General features: G+C 39.3%; 1 protein-coding gene across 1 annotated transcript in view; it reads right to left on the bottom strand.

Moving 5' to 3' along the window:
- lrp1bb (low density lipoprotein receptor-related protein 1Bb) overlaps positions 1 to 21,805 on the bottom strand; it is a 219,538-nt gene that overhangs the window by 148,150 nt on the left and 49,583 nt on the right. Inside the window, exon 2 of the mRNA XM_070914847.1 lies at positions 11,873 to 11,995. Within this exon, the coding sequence (XP_070770948.1) occupies positions 11,873 to 11,995 (123 nt within the window). The remainder of the gene's footprint in view (positions 1 to 11,872; positions 11,996 to 21,805) is intronic.

The raw sequence follows: 21,805 nt of genomic DNA on the forward strand, positions 1-21,805 counted from the left end.
TGCACTGAATATGAGCTTCATATGTAAAACATAATTTGCAGCAAAGAATTCTAAGAAATCATTTTGTGGTACGGCAGGTCAGCTTCAAGGATGAACACATATCAACAGGTTTGCATTGTGGGTTTAATGAACACTGCAGACTTTAGGGGCAGCAAGCAAGATTTAGATTTTAGGACATGTTGATTAAAAATTGTGCTATTTGCATACTTTGAGGATTGAAAGAGGAGGAATCAGCAGGGCCAAACTAATACCTCTATTTAATGTAAAATGAGAGGCTTCTAGCTTCTAGGAGGGAATTTCAGCAGCTATGTTCATTATGATAATCATGTTAATCTGAGCCAATGCCAATTTGTGCGGAATAATGAAATCCTAATAATGAAAACCTATCAGCAGGGGAAGCTCCTTGAACTTATATGTATAGGGATTCATCATATCCCTAAGAAATAATTCATTTTCTTAATTTATGGTTAAAGTTAATGATCAAAGTAGCATCCTGATGCATGACCTGAGGCAACATCGATGTGGACTTCCCATAATGGCTTTATAAAAGGCTCTTTTGTGATGAATCCTACAATTACACTGACATTAGTTACTGTATGCACTACATTTTTCCAAGCCTAACTTCATTATTACTATTATTACATAAATCACTAATCTAATCATGAGCATGATGACAGTGCAAAATCATGAATCTGAACCTAAGCCAAAATGTCATAAACAGCAGAGACAGCAATAGCTTTCTCTCGCTGCTCTGTGCTTCGGTGCAGCTACTTTGCCTGTAGTACCAGTAATGACAAACCTTTTGACATATTGCCTTATGTGCCATAACAAATTCACCTGGGTACATCATAGATAATATAATTTATTTTACCCCTTTCACAACAGTGCGGAGAAAAAAATTGTACACATTTTGTCAGTTCCACAATGAAAATAGCAGTCATTATTGCACGTTCTGTGGTTTGGTTCGAGTTACATATGCATAAACTGAAAGTTATACAGCATATTCAAACGTGTGTTTTTGTAAGACAAATGATGTGAACTTGTAGCTCCAGAAGTGTTAACTTTCACAACATTCATGGGCGAGCAGTTTATAAAAACAAACCATGACAAAGAAGATGGTGTCAGAACATTAACCTCTGGGCTCATAAGCTGTGTCACTGGAGTGGAAGAACAAATATAAAGTGTAAAGGGCATGAATATTTCAGTTATTCTGCTTGTGTGCCTCTTTGTGCGTGTATTTGTGTATGTGTTGAAGCATCAAGAACTCATGGAAAATAGCGAACTCTTCACCTTTGCATGTTGTAAGGTCATTATTATTGCCATGCTTAAAGCTTGAGGATGTTTCTGATTATAAGATGTCTGGGTTCTGTGATGCTGTGGCTTAACTTGAATAACTGATGTAAAAGGGATGATATATTCATGATTGTCATGTAACAGTACTGCTGGTGAGCCATTTTCCCAATAATGAGCTCAGCTTGATTTGAGTACATGGGCTGTTTGTACCCAGCTCTGTGTTCGTATCTAAAAGGCAAACAAATCCTTGGACAAATTCTGGATGTGTGGCGGTGCACTACTTATCTTGCTACTTGTCATGCACAACATGCGTCATCCAGAGCATGTGGCTGAGACTTCCAACAGTGTGAACTGCTCAAATGCGCCCAGATAAAGTGCAATGGGGTAAACAAGAGAAGAGTTTAGTAACATTACAGCCACATTTCACGAATTGTAAACTGCAGCTCTCTCCAGCATGTTCTGCTTTTAAAAAGGGGCAGTGTTCTTAACATGGTGGGCTCTTCAAAATAATTATTTTCCTGTGTGACCTTTATATCCTTGGCTTTTGAAATGATGTACTCAGCCAAAAGAGCTTATTTTGCTGTATTGGTCCGACCCCAGACGTAAAGGCAATATTTTCCACAAGTCAGAACCCTCCCAAGGACTGAGATTCTTTGCAGACAGTGAAATAAACAAGGTAACACAACGTAATATAGTATCTCCCAGTCTGTTCTCTAGTAACTCTTATCTACTATATAATCCTCTATTCAGTTATTCAAGAACTACTCATTAACGATTCATTAATGATCAGGATGTTCCTGATTTGTTCCTCTCTTGTTCCTTACTAACTGGTCACATTTTTGTGTCCCATATTGTGAAGTGTTTCCACAAATAAACTCACTGTATGACCACAGGATTAAATGTTGTAATTTTCAATACGCTCAGAGAAAGAGAAGCATGTCAAAGGTACTATGAATAGGTCTTGCCTCCTTTCTCAGCATCAACAGGACAAGTAATTTGACTCCTAACTAATCACATGGAACTGCTGAGAAGCAGCCGATGGCACAGTATGAGCAGAACAACTCCCTGGTGGGAAAATGTGTATGCCTTTGCAGGTCTATGAATACGCATGACCAGCATTTGGTGATGCTCTGCCAGGCCTGTACTGCAGCCATCTTCAGTTCAGCTTTACACCTTCAGTCTGGTCTTCAGCACACGAAACACATGCTGACTTGGACTGAGGCTGAACTGACCTGGCTAATCAAGAACAAATGTTTGGTTCTAAAAGCTCCCTTGGTTGCCTTGTCTGTATGCTAAGGATCATTGTGTTTCTGTATTGTATTGCATTGGCTACTACACTGTTGACCCTTAAAGACTAAAAGTATGTTTAATTTCAAATCCAACTTGCTAGCAACGTTGGGTAATTTACTTAAAAAATGTATTCACTTGCCCATTACTATAATAGGCCATTTTTGGAAAGGTAATTACATTACTTGGTTAATTACTGAACAGCAGAAGTTAGAATACTTACATTACAGTACTATTTTTTATTCAGGTGCCTTCGACCAGTCTCTCCACTGAGACAAGACAGAGACGCAATTCACCCTCCCATCCAACTTCTTGTAACACAGAGAAGTCCCAAGCGACCCCCCAAATTGATAATATAGCAGCATTACTGGGATCAGGAAATGTAACAAGATTACTGAATTTCACATTTGAATCTTTCCATTACTAAAAAATGTACCTACATTACTGCACGTGTTACTGTAACTTTATGTTTTGGCCTGTGACTTTTGAACCTCAAGTCTCCGACACAAATCAGTTTTTTCACTACATCTCCTACACATTTTGAGCAATCGTCACCAAATTTGGTGAAGAGCATCTCTGGACCAAGCCGGAAAAACTTTTTGGGGATTTTTGATAATCCATACAGTTTTGCTATAGGTGGCCCTCAAAGTTTGCTCAAATGCTGTGGGCAGCGGTTATGTTACAAAAAATGTCATATCTCCTGAACACTTTGTGATATTGCAACCACATTTGGTGGACATGTGTAGATATGATGTCTGAGTGACCATGACAAATTTGGTGCCACCTCTAGAAATTGAAATCAGTAGTATTTGTTACATGTTACATGCACTGGTTAGGGTAAATAAGGGCAAAATCATAAAGGTAATATGTACAGAGCCCCTCCGACACCTCGTTTCCACTGTTTCACATAGCTTATTAGTTGCTGTAAATTATACTGAGTACTCAATCAAATCTATAAGAAAGAGAGGAAAAATGTCGCTGCTGTTCAGTGGAATGAAGCTGAGTGTTGGCATCTGTGACAACCGGGCTCTACTGTATAATAAAGAATCAATACATCAGTCCTCAGAGACGAATGAGCAGCCTCGGGACAATGCAGTAAAGCTGAAACACTGAAACACTATACAAAAAAACAGCAAAAAGGCAAATTTATCATTATTTGGAAAACAGCGACATAATTAGTCAATAGAGATACTTTTGTGACCAACCATTATGCAAATGTTCCAATCTAATTGTTGTGGGGCCAGCTTCAAATGAATAATACATACAATATATTGTACTCAGAGAGGCTAAAACCAATATTCACTGAGAAAAATGATCTCATTAGGAGTATAATATACAGTGTAGTATTTAATGCTAGCATTCTTTCATCCCAAAAAATAAATACACAGTATATGCAATAATCAAAATGAATGTCATTGATGCAATGAGATTCTGATGTATGGGTTTGCCTGAACTGAATTATTTTTTCATCATGTCATTATGTCGTCGTGTTGTCAACATGCATTGCAAATTGAAAAGCTACACATTAAGCTGATGGCTATGTATAACAAATGTTCAAATAGGCTCAGACTGCATATCAGCTTCAGCTGAGCTTAAGAATGCATTTGTTTTTGTACAAAACAAGGAGACTGTCCTCTGTACAAAGCATGTAACTTTAATACAAGAGACTGTAGACCATATCCTGTCGTCTTCTACCGACTGTCAGTGGTTTCATTTAACTAAGACCAATCTTGAAAACCTAAAAGCAGCATTAAACACAATATTGACATATCATCTTGTAAACTTTTTGTGGCAAACATGCTAGCATATAGCATATTTACGGATCCAGCCAACATGGAGCAACATTAGCATTCATTTGGAGTCGTGTTGCTGGCAACCTGATGAATGTAAGTCCAGTAATCTCTCTCCTTTTAGCTCTGTTTCGATCTCTACTAACTCCAACTTCCACCAATGGAAATATCTGGCTCTTTAACTGCTAAATGGCCCACTATATTCACAAGCTAGTCACTAACTTTCTCTCTGCTGTTTGGTGCTGAAACCCTTCCATACAGCTGAGTGTGAACTGCATAGTTAAATGATCAGTTGGTTCGTCACTGTGAGTGACCTCTCATACAAGGATATTTGTTTAGCCCAAACCATGATATGTGACCAAACCTAAACCAAGTAGTTATAAACCTAACGAAATGTTAACCACAGCTGCAGATACAGGCACCAACTAACAAAACATTAAACAGTATTTCTATTGTAATAATTTCTAATGAATTTAGGTGGAAATCTGCAAGCTGCTTTGGTTTGTGTATGGCCACATCTGTGGTCAAGGCAGGACAAGGAGAACTTCAAACTGTGGTTTGAATTGTGTAAGTCGATGACACTGAACTAACCATGTGACTTTCAAATAAAATCAGCTCTTTTATCCCACCTTGGGTTCCTCCATTAAATAGGTTTAGTGAAAAGCCTGGACCTTTGCCTTTATTTATATTCCACACTATGTAATGAGTTTCAGGCCTCAAAATGGTGTGCTGGCCTATAGTGTAAATCAAATGATCATAAGCGAGTAAATAAGTCTTTTTTTTGGGGGGGGGGGGCTTGAAGGAATCTTTAATGAGGACCATGGTTAGAGTATAATACACACACAGTGGGAGGACATGTATTTTTCTCTAAATATCCTCTGGCACTAACCCAGCTCCCTTGAAATAATCATTGGACTATGACCATGTTTATAGAGTGGCTATAAGAGAAGGCATTAGCTCATTCCTTTCACTATCTATTACACTGTCCATTATTTATGATTAATAAATAAATAAATACAGGCCAATGTCACTGATTCATGCTCATTAGGAGTCAAGTCCTGGCTACTGTTTAACTGTGAGATGAGCAGCACTCATCATAGTGATGTTACAGGCTATTATTCTCATTGGGTGTCATGGTAAGTATATGTCACTGTATTTGCTCTGAGTTAAAGCTCATGCCACTGTGATGCTTTGTTCTCTGCTGCAGCAGCAGGGAGATAATGTAGACTTTAGTACTTAAATGTCACACTGGGTCCATGACAGCAAGCATGTCAAGTTCTAAAGTATGTTTTCTTTTTCTTCAGGTGACAAGCCGGGACACTGTCCTTTACAATACTCATACGAGTATATGAGGAGGTACAAAAGGGAGAATGTGTCAGGGCAGCTTAACTGTTGAGATGGGGGCTGTGAGAGCAAAGACAAAGCAGTAATGTGCTCCTCCCAGTGCGTCACACTCTTGACATGGTGCGGGTGCAAGATTGAAGCTACGAAATTCATTCTCACACTAATGGTTTCACCTTAGACAAACGCTCAGACATACGGAAACGTGTTAAACTGCAGAAATGGGCTATACAGCAAGCAGAGGACTGAATATGAGCAAATGATGTGTTAAGGGCAAAGAGGATGACTTTTATTTTATACAACTATGACATTTTGACAGAAGAGACTTAATCACACAGACGTAAAAGTATACATTGCCTTCATGGGAATGAATGTTTCTAAGCACACAGACACACAATATTTGTTGTCTGTTCCCTGCCTACTGAAACTACTGGTTAAACAGATGGCACAAGCCTGAGGATGTGTACATGAGTTCTGTTCCAAATGTAAAGGAGGGAGAGGGTGAAAAACAGTAAATTAAAAGTCTTATATCAAAGCCTTACTCCTCCTGCTGCAAAAAACAGTCGATTATGGTGCCTGCAAACAAGATACGTGTGTGGCAGGTTAAATACGTTGATTGCACAGGACAACATGGCGCATTTGATCTCAAATCAAATCCTGGCGTCAGATGCAGGGCTGAGGAACCAAACATGACATCCAATTAACTCTGCTGCACTAACACTTACAGTCACATTAACTGCTGTAGAGATAGTGTGATGACAACATAACCTGTGAGCTTTCTAATAACTTGGGCAAATCATAACAGAAGACAGCTATGTGAAATGCAGAATCATGCAGATTTAATGGCTTCACAGACATTTAAAGGGCCGAGCTCTTTAAGTAATTCTCACAATATGCAGAAGTGATGCTCGAATGCTGCATCTGTAACAATGACATGTTTGAGGTTTTTTTGATGAGTCAACAGAAGATTTACATGTCAGCAGGGAGGGAGAGATGGAGAGGAAAGGAAAATAAACATTATGTAATGCAAAAGGCCCTGTCCTTCAGCTCAATAGCAAGGTGCTACGCTACATTACCCCCTAAACCTCCATCCTACTGGCGCCAATTCTCATGGGAACCAGACACATTTGTGATACATTTATTTCAATATGGGACTTGCCAGATAAAATACCCTGCAGGAAGTTGATAGGCAACCTGAAATACACTGACTATAGTTACTGCAGCTTCATCACAGACAGACAGATCAAATATTCTCTGCACTTCTAAGTGTTTCCAGAGGCTTTGTCAGCTACTTCCAAATGTTTAAATGGCAATGTGAGTTTAACATCTACAAAATGCACTTCAGAATATGAATTAAGTTTATTGGTCGAGTATGGTTAGAGGAATCTAGCTGTGATTGTCAAAGGATCTGACTGTAACTACATGCAGAGCCAAAACAACTTACAGACAAACAAACAAAAAGCTGCTCTATACCAACCTTCTCACCAGACAAGAGCATCGATAATTAAAATTCATGCTTTCTACAATAACTGTGCATGACAACAACGGTGGGTTACGGTTGCGAGAAGATCATGACTATGTCAAATAAACTAAGCTTAAGGTGTGGTAAAGATTAAAGATTATTGTCTGCATCGCTATATATAGTGCATACTGCTTCTCACATTGCAGTGAATGTATACACAATACACACAGGCCAACAAATAAATGGTACTGGACAATATGATCTAAAATCTACATCATGATTAACTGTCACATATACTCCAATAATGATAAGCAGCAGCAAAAGAAGCTTAAACCCCACACTGGCATATTGTCACCATATAAAATTGCTATGGCAATTTTAAATGAATTAACCCGATATGGGGTTTCTGAGCACCTGATAAATTTAATTTAATATATTCACTACCTTCTAAGAAAAACAGAAGTAGAAACTGAACATATAAAGACAGCATGTTCGGTTAAATGCCTTCACCAGTTTTACTAACTATACCAATGACATCCCAAGAAGAGATACTTCATGAAGACATCGCCTAGATGCCATTATTATTCACGGGGCAAGAGCTGCACAAGAAGTCAGTAAGTAAAATATACTCAGTAGCAAACTCTCTGTAGGACACTGATGAGCTCAGTATAAACAATCTGAGGACTTTAGAGGAAGGCATGCGGAGACATGCCCTCCCCTGTCGTCGAAGGGGAATGAATGGAAGAACCCCAGAGAGAGCTGTCTTTGAACGGTTCTCCTCCCCTGTGCCTCGAGGACATCGAGATCAACATCGGTGTTGATTGGGTCGATCCAAGCTACAGCCATGAAACACAGCGTCTGTGACCATGTTTTTGAAGTCTGCTGCTGACCCTTTTTATTGTCTTTTCCTCTGGGAGTGACAATTCAATCAAAGGATTCACTGGTCTCCTCGTCCACCAGATTCACAAAGCTCCTCATGGCAGCACTACTGAAACGAGCCAAAAGTCCATGAAATCCTTTCCTGAAGGATTCATGAAGGATTTAAGTTCTAAGAGTGTTTGCAAGCGTGTAGCATCAATACAAGGAGAGAGCTGCATGCTGACAGCCATTAGCACCAACAGTTTTTATAAAATTATACTAGAAAAGATATTTACAGAAAGTGAATTATGGCTGTCCCACTTTATCTCAAATGCACAGCAAACAGCAGATCTGTATGTCCCAAGATAGCCTCGACATTTAGACGTCCTTGTGAGTATGATGCCCAAACTAAGAATGTGATGGCCCTACTTCCAGTGTAACTGTCACCGCACAAGATGCAGTTTGGCCCCATAACACAGCAAATGTTTGACTCTTTATTGAGCAGAAAACGTTTGCTTGAACTGCACACAATTGGAGAATTGCCATTTTGCTTGGTTTTCTTTAGCCGTTCCTGAAGGCAGGCTGTTTTCCCAGCTCCCTGAATAACTGTCGTGAGCTGTCCAGTCCCGTGAGGCCGGTGGCTGAGCGGATAAACCGATGCCTGCTTCTAAACTCTGGGTATTGCAGTCCAAGGCCACCTTCCCTCCCCTCCTCCCCACAGGCCCTGAAGATGCAGTGATTACATCTCCCTGACCGAGGCAGAGCAGGGAGGAGAGAGGCCATCAGTGGCACCAACGGTTTTATATTTCTAGAGGACAAGAGTGTAATGTATTACCTTGCCTTTTTCTTAAGATAATAAATTCCTGCGTATAATTCCCAAAATATTCACAGTGAAACCAAAGTACTGATGGCTTCACACCATGAATTTCTTGTGCTTTTATTTTAATCCTCTATGGCTTTGCTCAGTGCATATCATCCTATATAAAAGGATTTTTTTTCACAGGTTATTGCAGCCCTGGCTATCATTTAAGAAGGCAGAATACATTCCAATCCCGTCTTCTGTTTGCAGGGCAAAGCTGATCTAATTCCCCTTTCTATCAATACATAATCCACGATAATGAGCTGTGCCAAATTCCTTAGATGAATATGCAAGGTCTTCTTTCTCCAGGCATTGTAAATAAAATGGAGCCAACATTAATCAAAGTGATAATTAATTGCCTTCTGGAGATTATACGACTTGGCCCACAGCAACCGTGCAGAGGTTATATTATATCTATTATATTTAAAACATGTTTCACAAAGGGAGAGTGAAAGATCATAGGTGACAGGGAAACCAATCAAAGAGGAAGTCATATCTGCTGGAAACTGCCAATGGGGCCTATCGTACCCAATTTTACATACAGTAAAACTAAATATAAATATATATATATATATATATATATATATATATATATATTTATAGTGTGTCAAGATAACTTACTTATCTTAAATGTTCCTACTGAAATACTAATCCACAACCTTCGTATTTACTATATTATTTATTTTCTTTTATGCCAATGTTTTGCTCAGCCTACACTCAGCCAATCTAGGGTGTTAAAGGGGCAAATTAGTATTAAATTAAAGAAGAATTGTCAAAATTGATGAGATCCTGACTCTTTGTCCCCAAGAGTGCCCTAATCCCTAATTTGGGCTCCAAAAACACTTGATGCTACATTTCCTGTAATACAACTGGATAGTGCCTTGCATTAAACACTCCCTGCCTCCTAAATGCCCACTTCCTTCAAAACCTTTACCTCCAGTTTGTTCGTTCTAGGATAAGATTACCCTCATGACATCACCATATGCATATGCAACCGCACTAGGCACAATATCTACTTTTGCAATCTTAAGAAAAGACTCCATCCTTCCATCTCTTTTCTATACCTCCTGGCTACTCTTTAGGGTCACGGGGTTGTGTTACCTTGCCAGCATGCACTGAGGCCGGGAAACTCTATTGCATTCATACAAGCAGGCGTCTGATGACTGTAATTTTAAAGTTTTGACATTAGCAGTGAGGCCTCCATCTTTTTCTGCAACAAGCATTGCCTACCACAAGTAGCATACTTAATATATGACCTCTTGCACACTAGGGCATTAATAATTATTGTGCACTGTGGTCAATTTATGCACAGATGCCACTGCCAAAACTATAAAGTCCTAATTATACCCAATAACTCACACTGATGAGGAACCTGGAGTGAATGTTAATAATTTGGTTTTGTTGCTATTTTTTGGCAGTGATAGACCGTGTGACAGTGACAGTCTCATCATGATTTACAAAGGCTAATTCAGCTCATAATAACGTGAAATTACTGCTCTGTTTATCCATTAAAGGAAATCTATGTCCCAGTGTGTGTAAATAATAATACCCAAGAGCATGCATGCCACAACCTATTCTGATGTGAAGGACGTATGAAGGTTTATTCGACGGTTGAATTCTTCACAGCATAATACAGCACTTCAAACAGTCAAATAGTGTTGTTGGATAAAAAAAATACTTTCTGCACATCTTAATTAGATATTTTAATGTCTAGAGATGTTTACTCTAGCTCATCCCAAAATATAATTGATGATCATGTGGATTTTAAATATAATCAGTAAGTAATTATTTTTTTCTCCATAATCAGATATTATATAAAGATTCTGAGCAAGTATGATGTATTTATAGGTCGTAAGTGATTGCTTCTCAACTATAAAACAAGTTTCCAATTGCTGGATCAAGTGCTGGAGTTTATACAAATATGAGCCCAGCAGTCAGCCTGGCATTATAGCATAGAAATAGCGTCCAAACGGTTCTTTAAAACAATGCAATTGTTGTTGCAATTGCAATAAGGTATATCTGACATTGTAAATCATCAAAAGATTTGGTCATCCGACTATCTTTAGGATAACTCTATACTCAAAGAGATTTTCATTGAATGTTTACGATAAGCGTGTTCTGTCACTTACTTATGATGATAATGATATAATACATCATATACCAGACAGAGTGTTACACAATAGACAAAAACAATACAGCAAAACACTGGGTTTACATGTCCATGAGTGAAATGTTTATTTCTACTATTTACACTATTTACAGTGTCATACAATTTAAAACAGTAATTGAAGAGAGGCTGTAGTGTATACCAGTATACATTGGGTGAGAGTGAGGTACACCCCCGACCAGTCCCCACTTCATCAGGGCTAACACGCATATAGACAGGCAACAATTCACACTCATTTAGAGTTGCCAATTCACATATAGCCCGCATGTCTTTGGACTGGGGGTGGAAACCGACGAAGGCACGAGTCTTGACATCATAAAGCAATATTTAGTGGAAAATCTTACATTTATCCCCTGTACAATTGAAAGATGGTAGTTTGTAGAGATGGCCATAGAAACTTTTCAAACCATTCCTGCAGCAGGATCCTCTAAACCCTGCTGTTCACCTGGATGCGAAGTATGTTTCAAACGCTCATAGTTTCACCGAAGTATACTTAAACACACTCCTTCGTTTGTAGCCTGCTTCCAAGGCAGCTACAAACAAGATGTGAGTGAGCTTCATGTCTTCAAAATTACCACAGCAGCTGGTCTCTATGACAGAGGAAACCACAGACTTCTAACACCTTTCAGACCTACGGGGGGGGGGGGGGGGGGGGGAAGTGGGTGTTTGATATTTAAAGGATACCTTTTTGATGGAACATCACTTAATGGATGTCAACACTATAAAGGTGACACTCACTGACAAATGAGGCGCTGCGGCAGAATTCCTTATGACAGTTTTGCGTTAGTGAGTAATGGATGGAATGAGTGACTTACAAGTTTTGTCAGTTTCGTCTGAGTCGTCCGGGCAGTCGGGCTCGCCATCACAGAGCCAGGCCTCGGGTATGCAGGTTTCCCGGTCGTGACAGTGAAACTCTCCTACGTCACACAAGATGGTTTCTGGATGGCATGAAGAAGGGGTGGAGAAAGAGACAGAAAAGATGCAGCATGAGGTGTTGATAGTGAGCAGGTGGATCACATGTTTCACCAGAAAAATGTGTACTGGATGTAAACTTGGACATGAGTGTGAGTGGAGAGGAAGTGTCTTCAAGAGAAACACATGCTGTAAATGGATCTGGTGAGGAGGCGTAGATTTAAGCAAAGTTATCATTATTATATCATCAAGGGTAGCATGAAGCTGAATAAGAAAGAGATAAAGCCAAGCTTTTTCAAGAGGCTGTAGCTCTATACTGTATGTACATTTTTAAAGGCTGACAATCAATACCACATATCTTTTCCAAACCACAATTCTTTGCCAGAACAGGAGGCTGTACATTTCTTTTTACACCAGATTAAAATGATACCAAAAGAGGCAAATGCAGATTCTGACCAGGCATTGTGATTTTGACAGCTACTCTCTTGTAACGAAGACATGATGTCCTTTGCGCATCGGCAAACTATCATAAAGCAGTTTGGCAAGTTGTTCTTATCTTTTTGCCTCCTTGGTGTTGTGCTTTCATTTGACGGTGGGACTGGGGGAGTTCGGAGAAAGCCCAGTCAACTAAAAAGTCATCACAGCCTTTCAATATAGCAAGCATCCGTCAAAGTGTTGACATGTTTCCTGCCGGTAGCTGTCAGAGACTCGGCTCTATCATTCTGCAGAATGACACAAGCTTTTTGCTAAAGATTTGACACGACAATGTGACCTGCCGCTACTTCTCCTCAGCACCGAGTAAAAACGGTAATTTGTTTCGAAGCTTAACCCACAGACAATCAGACAGGCTCTGACTCCCCCTCCCACTCTCCCTCTCTATCTCCATCTTTTTCCCAGTGTGTTCCTAACCCATTAGTGGTGGGAGTGGAGCAAGTGGGAGATCAGGTCTGCGGCGTTTGAACAGTGAGAGTGATAATTCAACGCACCGCTGCTCCCTGCCCCGGCACCCTCCAGCAAATTCACTACCAGGGGACAAATCTGAAAAGGTCAAACATCTCATCCATTCTACCGCTCCTATTCCCACTGATGCAATATATCTGAAATCTTACAATTTAAAATCAAGGTCTCTTTTGAAATATTCAAACCCCTTTTTTCAGGTTTTAAAAGGGGGACATTCTTAAAATTGCACACCAAAGCCATCAAACCTTCAAAGGAAAAAAAAATTAAAATGCATGTTATGAGGGGGGAAAAGGATACATCAAGGTAGCCTATTGCATGAGGAACAGGTTCATGATCATTATCTTGCCTCCAAACAGTGGAACAGGACCAATATAAAAAAATGTATCTAGCTAGATATTTCTCTAAGCAATGTTAACTTCATAATAACACAGACTATGTTGGTGCTATTTGCAGTAAAATGTGCTTCTTTTAACCACCATCAACAAACACAATATTGTGATCTTCAGCAAAACGTGCGGTCTACCTCGATGCATACTGATCATTATTGCAATAAATATTAATGCAGCACTGGCCTTTAATAATATAATGGACAAGGCATGATTTGATACTTGTGGTGGTGGTGAAATACAATTAGGGTCACAATATTGTGACATTAATTACCACCCGTAACTATTTATTTTACATTTGATTTTATGTCATAAGCAAGTAGTCAAGTTGAAACACTGGCCCTTTTTAAACATGTAACATATGTAGCACATAACAAATTAACTGTATATAACCGAATGTATCGACTACATTATTTACATTTACCCTCAAAAAATAGCCCGGCATCAAAAACCACATGCTGGGCTTGAGGTTGGCAGAGGCATGCTCAGTTTGCTGATCTATCTCCTACGCCTTTAAAGATGAATTGATGGCCATTGAAAAGCAGAGGTTTGGTGACAGAAGGGCCATTTCCTCAGCTAGCGATGGAAGCCATGAAAGAAACTGCCCCAGGACCCCGGAGCAGCCCACTCACCTATTGATGTTCTACCTCCTTTCATGCCACTTCACCTTGAAAGCTAAGGGGCCAAATATGAGCCAACCAAATGACCTCTTATGTCAATTCATCTTTCCCTTCTGCGTCTCCAAACTGCCTCTCCTTGACACAGGCTGCACTGTCGCTGCAGCTGGGACAATAGTGGGACAAACACAACTGAGGGAAAGTAACCACTCTGCTGTTCTTTTGTTCCTCTTTCGTATACCGCCGTTTAAGCATGAGATACAAGAAAGTGCAGTATTACACAACATTATGTGTTTTGTAGAATATTCTATATGAACATCAAATGAGTGGTGATGGCAGGAATAGCAAATAGAAGAAAAAGGCAGCAACCGCCTTTAGTGAGTGGAAAAAAACAAACAAACTGGTGCCATTACCATAACAGTGGGAAGCACACAGTGGCACTCAGTCGGGCACATTATCATGAGCTTCATTCCTGACACCCAACAGCCACAACTGGCACAACATCGTGGCTCATTAAAGCCATTGAGCCTTCGAAATGTGCCAGATTTTCAGAAGAACAGTTATTTGGAGGCAAACAGACAGGGAAGACGGATTGCAAACCTGCTGAAGGAAGCCCAGCCAGCACTCATACACTTGCAGCATGCTTTTTGTTTTTGGTAAGCTTTTTTTTCTGCTTGAGATGAGGTATGAATTCTAGAGTGCTGACCCAATTACTAAACATGTCCAATATACTGCAACATGAGCACTTAGACAGTAAAACAAATCTCTACATCCTGAATCTTGCAATATAGCATCCCCCCAGTCCTATTAAACTGAATTACATGAGAGCTTAGGTCTACATTTAACTTTCTAAACAATATTATATACCAATGAGGTAAGCTACAAACCACTAAGGCATTACAATCCCCTGAATTGCATCAGACACACAGTTCACAATATGGTACAGTGGATAAGTCGTAAGCCACAGGCCTATTCAAACAAAACCTGTGTTATAATAGCAGCAGTGCAGCACACAGCTCAAAGTGGTGAATTAAACGTCAGCTATGTTGTACAGCTGAAAAACGCAGATGTGAGTATTCCTCAGTCAGGCCTATCTTACAGTTGCAGGTTGAGAAGGAGCTTCTTCTTGAGGCCCATCCAACGTGCTCAGCTCTATGTAGAAAGCTGTGTGTGAACTTGTGATAGTTCATCAGGCCCATGTTGCATTCAGGGAACTCAAGGTTATCCGATAACCAGTGTAGGAGAGAAGAGAACACTTGGAATGGTTGAATATATCTGGAAAAAAAAAAGTTAACTCTAAAAAAAGCGGACAAATTACCTAAAAAACAATTCTCTTAACAAGTCACTTAACCACAGCTGGTAGTACAAGTTGTAATGTATTTCAGATGTAACCATGAATTTTTGCTTTTATTTCTCTGGTTGCCTGACAATCTCACGGCGACAGTTCAAGGTAGAGCACTGAAGTTGCGCTTGTATTGGCTGAATTTGTTATTTTGGACAGAGCAAGGCTAGCTGTTTCCCCTGTTCCCAGTCTTTGTGCTAAGCTAAGATAAACGACTGCTGGCTGTAGCTTCGTATTTACCGTACATATGAGAGTGGTGGTAATTTTTTCATCTAACTCACGGCAATACAGCGAATAAGCCTATTTCACAATAAAATGTTACTATTCCTTTAAAGACAGAAATATATTATTTTCATTGACTATAGCCACAGTAGACAACAATGCAATGAGACACATTTTGTTTTGAGAAAGCAGCATTTTAATATAACTATCACTAAGGTTATGCTTTCCACCTACAGTCTGTGTAAAAACAAAAGTTCACCATCATTCTCAGTCATTTCACAAAATACTTAAAAAAAAAAAATAAAGACCGTAAAAGAGTGAAGTAGATGTAGACATGATGGGTGGAGAGAAAATGGGTGCTCCAAAAAAAGTAAATCTAAACACTTCATAACAAAATAACTCCTTGAAAGCACTGATGTCAGACTGATGATATCTAACAGTGAGGGTGGAATATTCCGCTCAGAGATACATGGATTGTGTAACATAAATCAAACATACAGGTTAAAATACATCATAAAAATGTTTCAGGAGTTATTGAGGACAAGTATACTGGGGCACAAGAATTCAAATGCACTTGAAGACACACACACACGGCAGAAACCCACCTCCATCCGCATACATGCACATAGATTAGTGATTTTAAACCCTCTCACACTGTCAGAGCAGACTTAGCGTCCTGGCCAGCTGCAGGTCATATGCATTATGGATGAGCGAAGGGCTATGAGCCAAACTAAGCAGGTTATTAAGTATAACAACAGTATAATGTGGCCTCTCCCTTAATCTTCATATCTTTAATCTGCCAAAAGATGCGATGTAGTGCGATGCATCTCAATGATGTCTCACACCTGCATAATGAATCTTTATTACGAGCGTATCTCTAGAAGTGACATATGCCATGTGGTATTTAGACTTAAATGCCACCCACGTCAAGTCTGATCAGAATATGAAGACTAGAGAGAGTACCGTGACTCTGCTCACTGATGAACAATTTCAGAATGTCACAGCACTTCTGGACGCTTGCCCACAGTTATATGTGCACGTCAGCTCTGCAGCAACTCTAACATCTCTTCTCCTAGATCCAACAAAATTCCTTTAAAAAAAGGAATTCTTAGAAATCACTAAGCCAACTAAAGATAGCGAGCTGTGTTAGAAAAAAGGGGAGCGCAAGAGAAAATAATGATGTTCTAACAGAGAGAAGTAATTGTGTTTACTGAATCTGAGGTATAACTGGCTCTGGGAAACGCCAGCTCGTACCCGGGGCCATCCGCCCATGGCAACACTGAACAACTCTGCATTCCAGCCATGAAATGGGTAAGAAATCAATGCTGTAAGACATGGGGCCTTCATTAGATGCTGTCTGACCTTCACCACAGAGCGAGGTCACTTTTATTTTCTCTACAACAGTGGGGGCATGTCAACAAATTATTAAAAGGGAGCCCTGTATGAAAGTTTCAGAAGACATTGGTAGAATGGCCTCCTGCTCCTTGGCATAAATCCCTGCACCAGTAAACAATGAATGATTCATAAGACTGATCTTAAGCTGTATGCTGTTTACTGCCCTTTTACTCCACATGCAAGGATATTAAAAGTCCTCTGGCGCGTTCTTGAACCAAGCTCGTTCACATCTGATCTGAGGTGTCAGGTTAATGTGTAGCTCTTAATTGGACCCAGTGTGTAAGAACAAGTCTGCAGCAAAAACATGCAGGACAAGTGGGTCCTGGGCTAATAAACAGTATTAATTGATCTTGTGATATTTAAGAGCTTGAAGGACCATTTTAGTTATTTTCACTCTGGCTCTTATTTTCTTAGCATTTGCCATCATGATGGTCTAAAATTTGAATACTTCACTTGTGCAGCTCCAACTCAAGTGCAGCTGCTCAATAAAACACATACATGGGCAATTCCAAAGTGTGATCAAAGCACATCTTGTCAAAACAGAAACATTCACACTGCAGTTACTCATGTTTAAATAGCAACATTTCTGTTAAGACCGTCTTTTGATACTTCTTTCACATTGCTCAAAAGCACCTTGTTTACCCTGCTGCCAGCCACTCCCCCTGTTCTCTTGAAGAACAGCCTCTAACTACCTGTGAGTGACAGCGTTTTATTTGGTTTACTTGTTGGTACAGTATGCCTACATCCAAACTCACATGGGTATATGAATTTAAAATCAAACGTAAACAAACCATAGAAGATATTTCTCACTTTTTATGAGTGCAGTTCACTGTACTAGCAGCAACCTATAAATAGGAAAGATTTTTAGTATCTCTGACTTGCAATATCAGAGGATTACGTGTTATGTTTACTTCTTGTGTTGACACACTTCTGCAATTTGTGATGCCAGTCGAGACATCAGAGCCTAAAAAAGCCACAGATTTGTCCCTAAATACAACCAGTTGATTGACACGAACATTCATCCCTGAGCAGCTTCTTTATCTAGCACAGCTACCAAGTTTGTCATTACACATGCATCAGGTACAGTATATGCCGCGTGGAACTAAGGAAGTTGCTATATAGGTTTCATCTGATTTTGCACAGGTGTGAGGGCCAAATGATTAATTATTAATTTAACTCCAGGTGATCATACGAACAAATAATCATATGTATTTAGAATTAGTTGCAAATAGTTGGGTAAGAAAACTGCATAGACATCAAATATGTTAAATAAGTCTATATGATATGTATAATATCTATATAATATGAGTACAACACAAAATATATATCCATATTAATGGTACTAAAGGTATAAATCTATACAAGTAAATAAGTTTGCAATCCCACAGGATGTTGGGAAAGAAATGGTCAAGAATAATCAAATGTACTCAATCAACAATGTTGTTTAGTCATCAACTAAACAACATCAAGAGATACACAAGAGATGTTTGTACGTGATGTAATGCTAATCCGTTGAATGCGTGCTAATTTGACTTTGGGAGCTTTAACTCAGTGTGTGGGCAGCCTTTCTTTTAATTGTTTTTGACTCTTTAAAGTTATCCAGAAAATGCAGCAACCTGCTTCTTGGGGCCACAGCGTTCACACAACACCACAACTGATTTTGGACAAATAGGATAAACCTATGGCATCTCAATGTGTGCAAATAAGATGAGGCTGATAAGACCATTTAAGTGAATTGTAATGTACACTCCCGGAAGAAATCATTCAACACCTTTTTAGGGGCTCTGAACTGTTCACTGGCTTGAATGTGGCACATATATGTGGATTTAATTTGCATGAGAATGTGTCATTATACTGCCAATAATAGAAAAGCACATCCCCCAGCCTCCCCTCGCCTGGCCCCCTTTCCATGCTCCATCCAAGGTCACCTAATCACTGTGTTCCTTCAAAGACCTCTGTCTTAACCAGCAGCAGTCTGAGGGATTTATGCCCCACTCCATGTCACGATTACCAATCAGGTGGAGTAATAGCTGCTTAAGCAGACAGGGTTTTTGTCATCACTGAGGGGTGAAGTGCCAGTCAAGGTTTCCCCTGAGTTTGTCCAATGCCGGCTGATACTCCATGGGGCATGTCAGTGCCTTGGGTGTAGCCTCCAGATTAAACTGCATTATCGGAGTGGAGTGAGGTGTTATGGTGAGGGATCACATCCTCCATGGCCCCCACAGTACCACTGCAGACACAGAGTGAGCTGTCCATTACCTAACAACTCCATATCCACCTTGAAAATGGACGAGCCTCATTAAAACTGTACAAATAAGTTTAAATCGAAATTATCTCTCGAAGTTTCAACAGTACCGTAGCTAGTTATACTACAGTATTACAAAAGCTAATAGAATAATAGAACATCTTCTTATTAAACTAAACTGCCTGAACAAAGATGAAATTTTAACATAGTGTCTCTTAGAGGAATGTATTTTAAATGGGAAATGAAATAAGGAATGGGTGGTACATTAGGAGTAGATAACCCCAACCCTCTCCCACATAAGTCTACTGGTAAAACAAAAACATTAAAACAGCAGCACAAAACAAAAAAGATGTTGTCAGATTAATGTTCTCCCCTAATCACCCACTGGAGTTGATCTTAATCAAGTATAAACACTTAATTTATCATGCTGCAGGCCTACTCGTTTACATCTTCATGAAGCTCTTTACAAGACGTAATCAAGGGGCTAAAACAGAGGAGATAAATGGCTGAATGAGACTGACAGAAAGATATTCTTTCAGACTGATTTGCCATCCAGCACATTCTGCTATTTGCGAATAAGGCAACAGGATGAACAACATTTGGCCTTTTTGTAACACAAAACTAGATAAGAATTTTAATACCATTCACTGTATATTTTGCCCCAATATTCAATATATTTTAGCTGTCTATGAATATAAAATATAAGAAAAGGTATTCATTGGAGATTAACTAGCCAAAATGCAATATTCAATAAAAGGCCAAAATTAGCAAACGTCCCTTTGGTTTAACTGTCTACATGGTGTAATAAACCACTTCACATTGCTAATGTGACATTTCTGTCTCATTGCCTGCTACCGGACCATAGAAGCATGTGATCAAGATGGACTTGCCCTTTATTTAAGTTTTTCCGCTTTACTCCTCAGTGATCTCTGCAAAGTTGCACAGCTGGGAGTCAGCTTACACAGATCTGATTAGCTTCGTTCCATTAGAAATGGGGAAACATGTCTCTTCCAGTGTGCCTCACAACACAAACCAGCCTTATTAGCCATGATAGCAGCGTGACTGTTTAAACTGTGAGATGAACCAAGAACTGAGGAAAATGCCGTCCAAGACCATTGCATTGTTCTTTTTATGTCTGAGCAGGAATTAGCTAAATAAATATACTGTTTCGAGTTACATATAGATTGTCACCCACTGTAACAAACACTGAAAGTACTGACAAACTATCTGTTAAATTTAATAAGTATTTTTGAGTATATCACTGGGTGAAATGGATTATACTGTGTCAACTAGCCTAGTAACTTGTATCTTATTGCCTAACACTGGCTTTGCCCTATTATAGTTTATTAAGAGTCACAGACTGTAGAAGGTTTGTCCTGTATCGTCTGTGCCATTCTGAACTTGGATGAATGTGGGACTATATTGTATACTCCACTGGTCTCATTAAAGGCCTTATAATTCTTAGGAAGCTTTAAAGTGATTAATTTAGATATAACCAAGAACCAGTTTTTACTGCAGGTGTACACATAAAAACGCTGTTATACTTTTGCACCATCAGCACCAGAGATTGATTTGAAACTGAAACTTGAACTGCATTGCAAATAAGGAATACATTTTAGATTCCATGCAACTATTAAGTATCTTCTTCTAATGTAACCCAAAAGAAACTAGAAAAGCATCAGCAAAATCCTCTCCTCCTGTACAAATCCGACCCAGTGTAATGCAGCATTCTATAGCAGCAGAATAGTTTTTCTTGTAGCTGCAGTGTTCACACAAGCCAAGAAAGAATATATGTCATTATAACCCGTGTGCTTTAGTATGGCTTGTAATACTCCCACACAGCGTGTTGCATATGACAGCACTATGAAGTATACACGTAAATGAGACTTAAGTAAATTCATTCAGACTGTATGTAGTTCAGGGAGTATATAATATAATAGCTAAAAGGGAAATATTTAATATTTTAGATTAGGGCACAGAGAATTACACTTACAATCAGTATTTAGAGATCCACACCACTAAAAGGATGCTTCTATAAAAATGGGGCAGCAAAGATTGGCGTAATAGCTCAAGTAGGAAGACTTTCTTTCTTGGCTTGTGTCTCTTTTCTTTATGTTAGAAAGTGAAATAGTGGTGGTGTTGAGGCCATATTGCAGACCAATACATATCAATTATGTATTAACCTGCCAATGTCTATATGTATGTGGCAGTACTGTGCACCGCAGGTCCCAAAGCTAATGAAAGTAAGGAAATGATAAGCAATACATATTACTTTTTAAACAAAGCTGAGAACAGAGTGCTTTCCACGTCTCAGCCTGAAGCAAAGACTAATCTGGCTCCATTAATACTTCCGAAAAGAGAAAAGAGCTGTGGGACAGGAAGAACAGCCTTTTTGCCCTACAGATATATAATGTGATCTGTATTATAGGCTTACATGCCAGCCCTTGTAAAATCCTGAAAGAAGCAAGAGTGCAAAAGCAAATCCAGGCATTTGTGGTTTGATCATGACCTATGACCACTCGTTAGCTTTTTTTCAGTCTTTTTAGAAACCTTCCAAAGCTTTCTGAACACAATGTAACATTTTATTCAAATACATTTTAATATGAATCTATTTTTGTCAAGATTCGCAGTGTTCACTGCAGCAGTTCACTCTTCAGTATCACAACTGC

This window comes from Enoplosus armatus, chromosome 11 (genome assembly GCF_043641665.1).
Source record: "Enoplosus armatus isolate fEnoArm2 chromosome 11, fEnoArm2.hap1, whole genome shotgun sequence".
Classification (NCBI taxonomy): Eukaryota; Metazoa; Chordata; class Actinopteri; order Centrarchiformes; family Enoplosidae; genus Enoplosus; species Enoplosus armatus.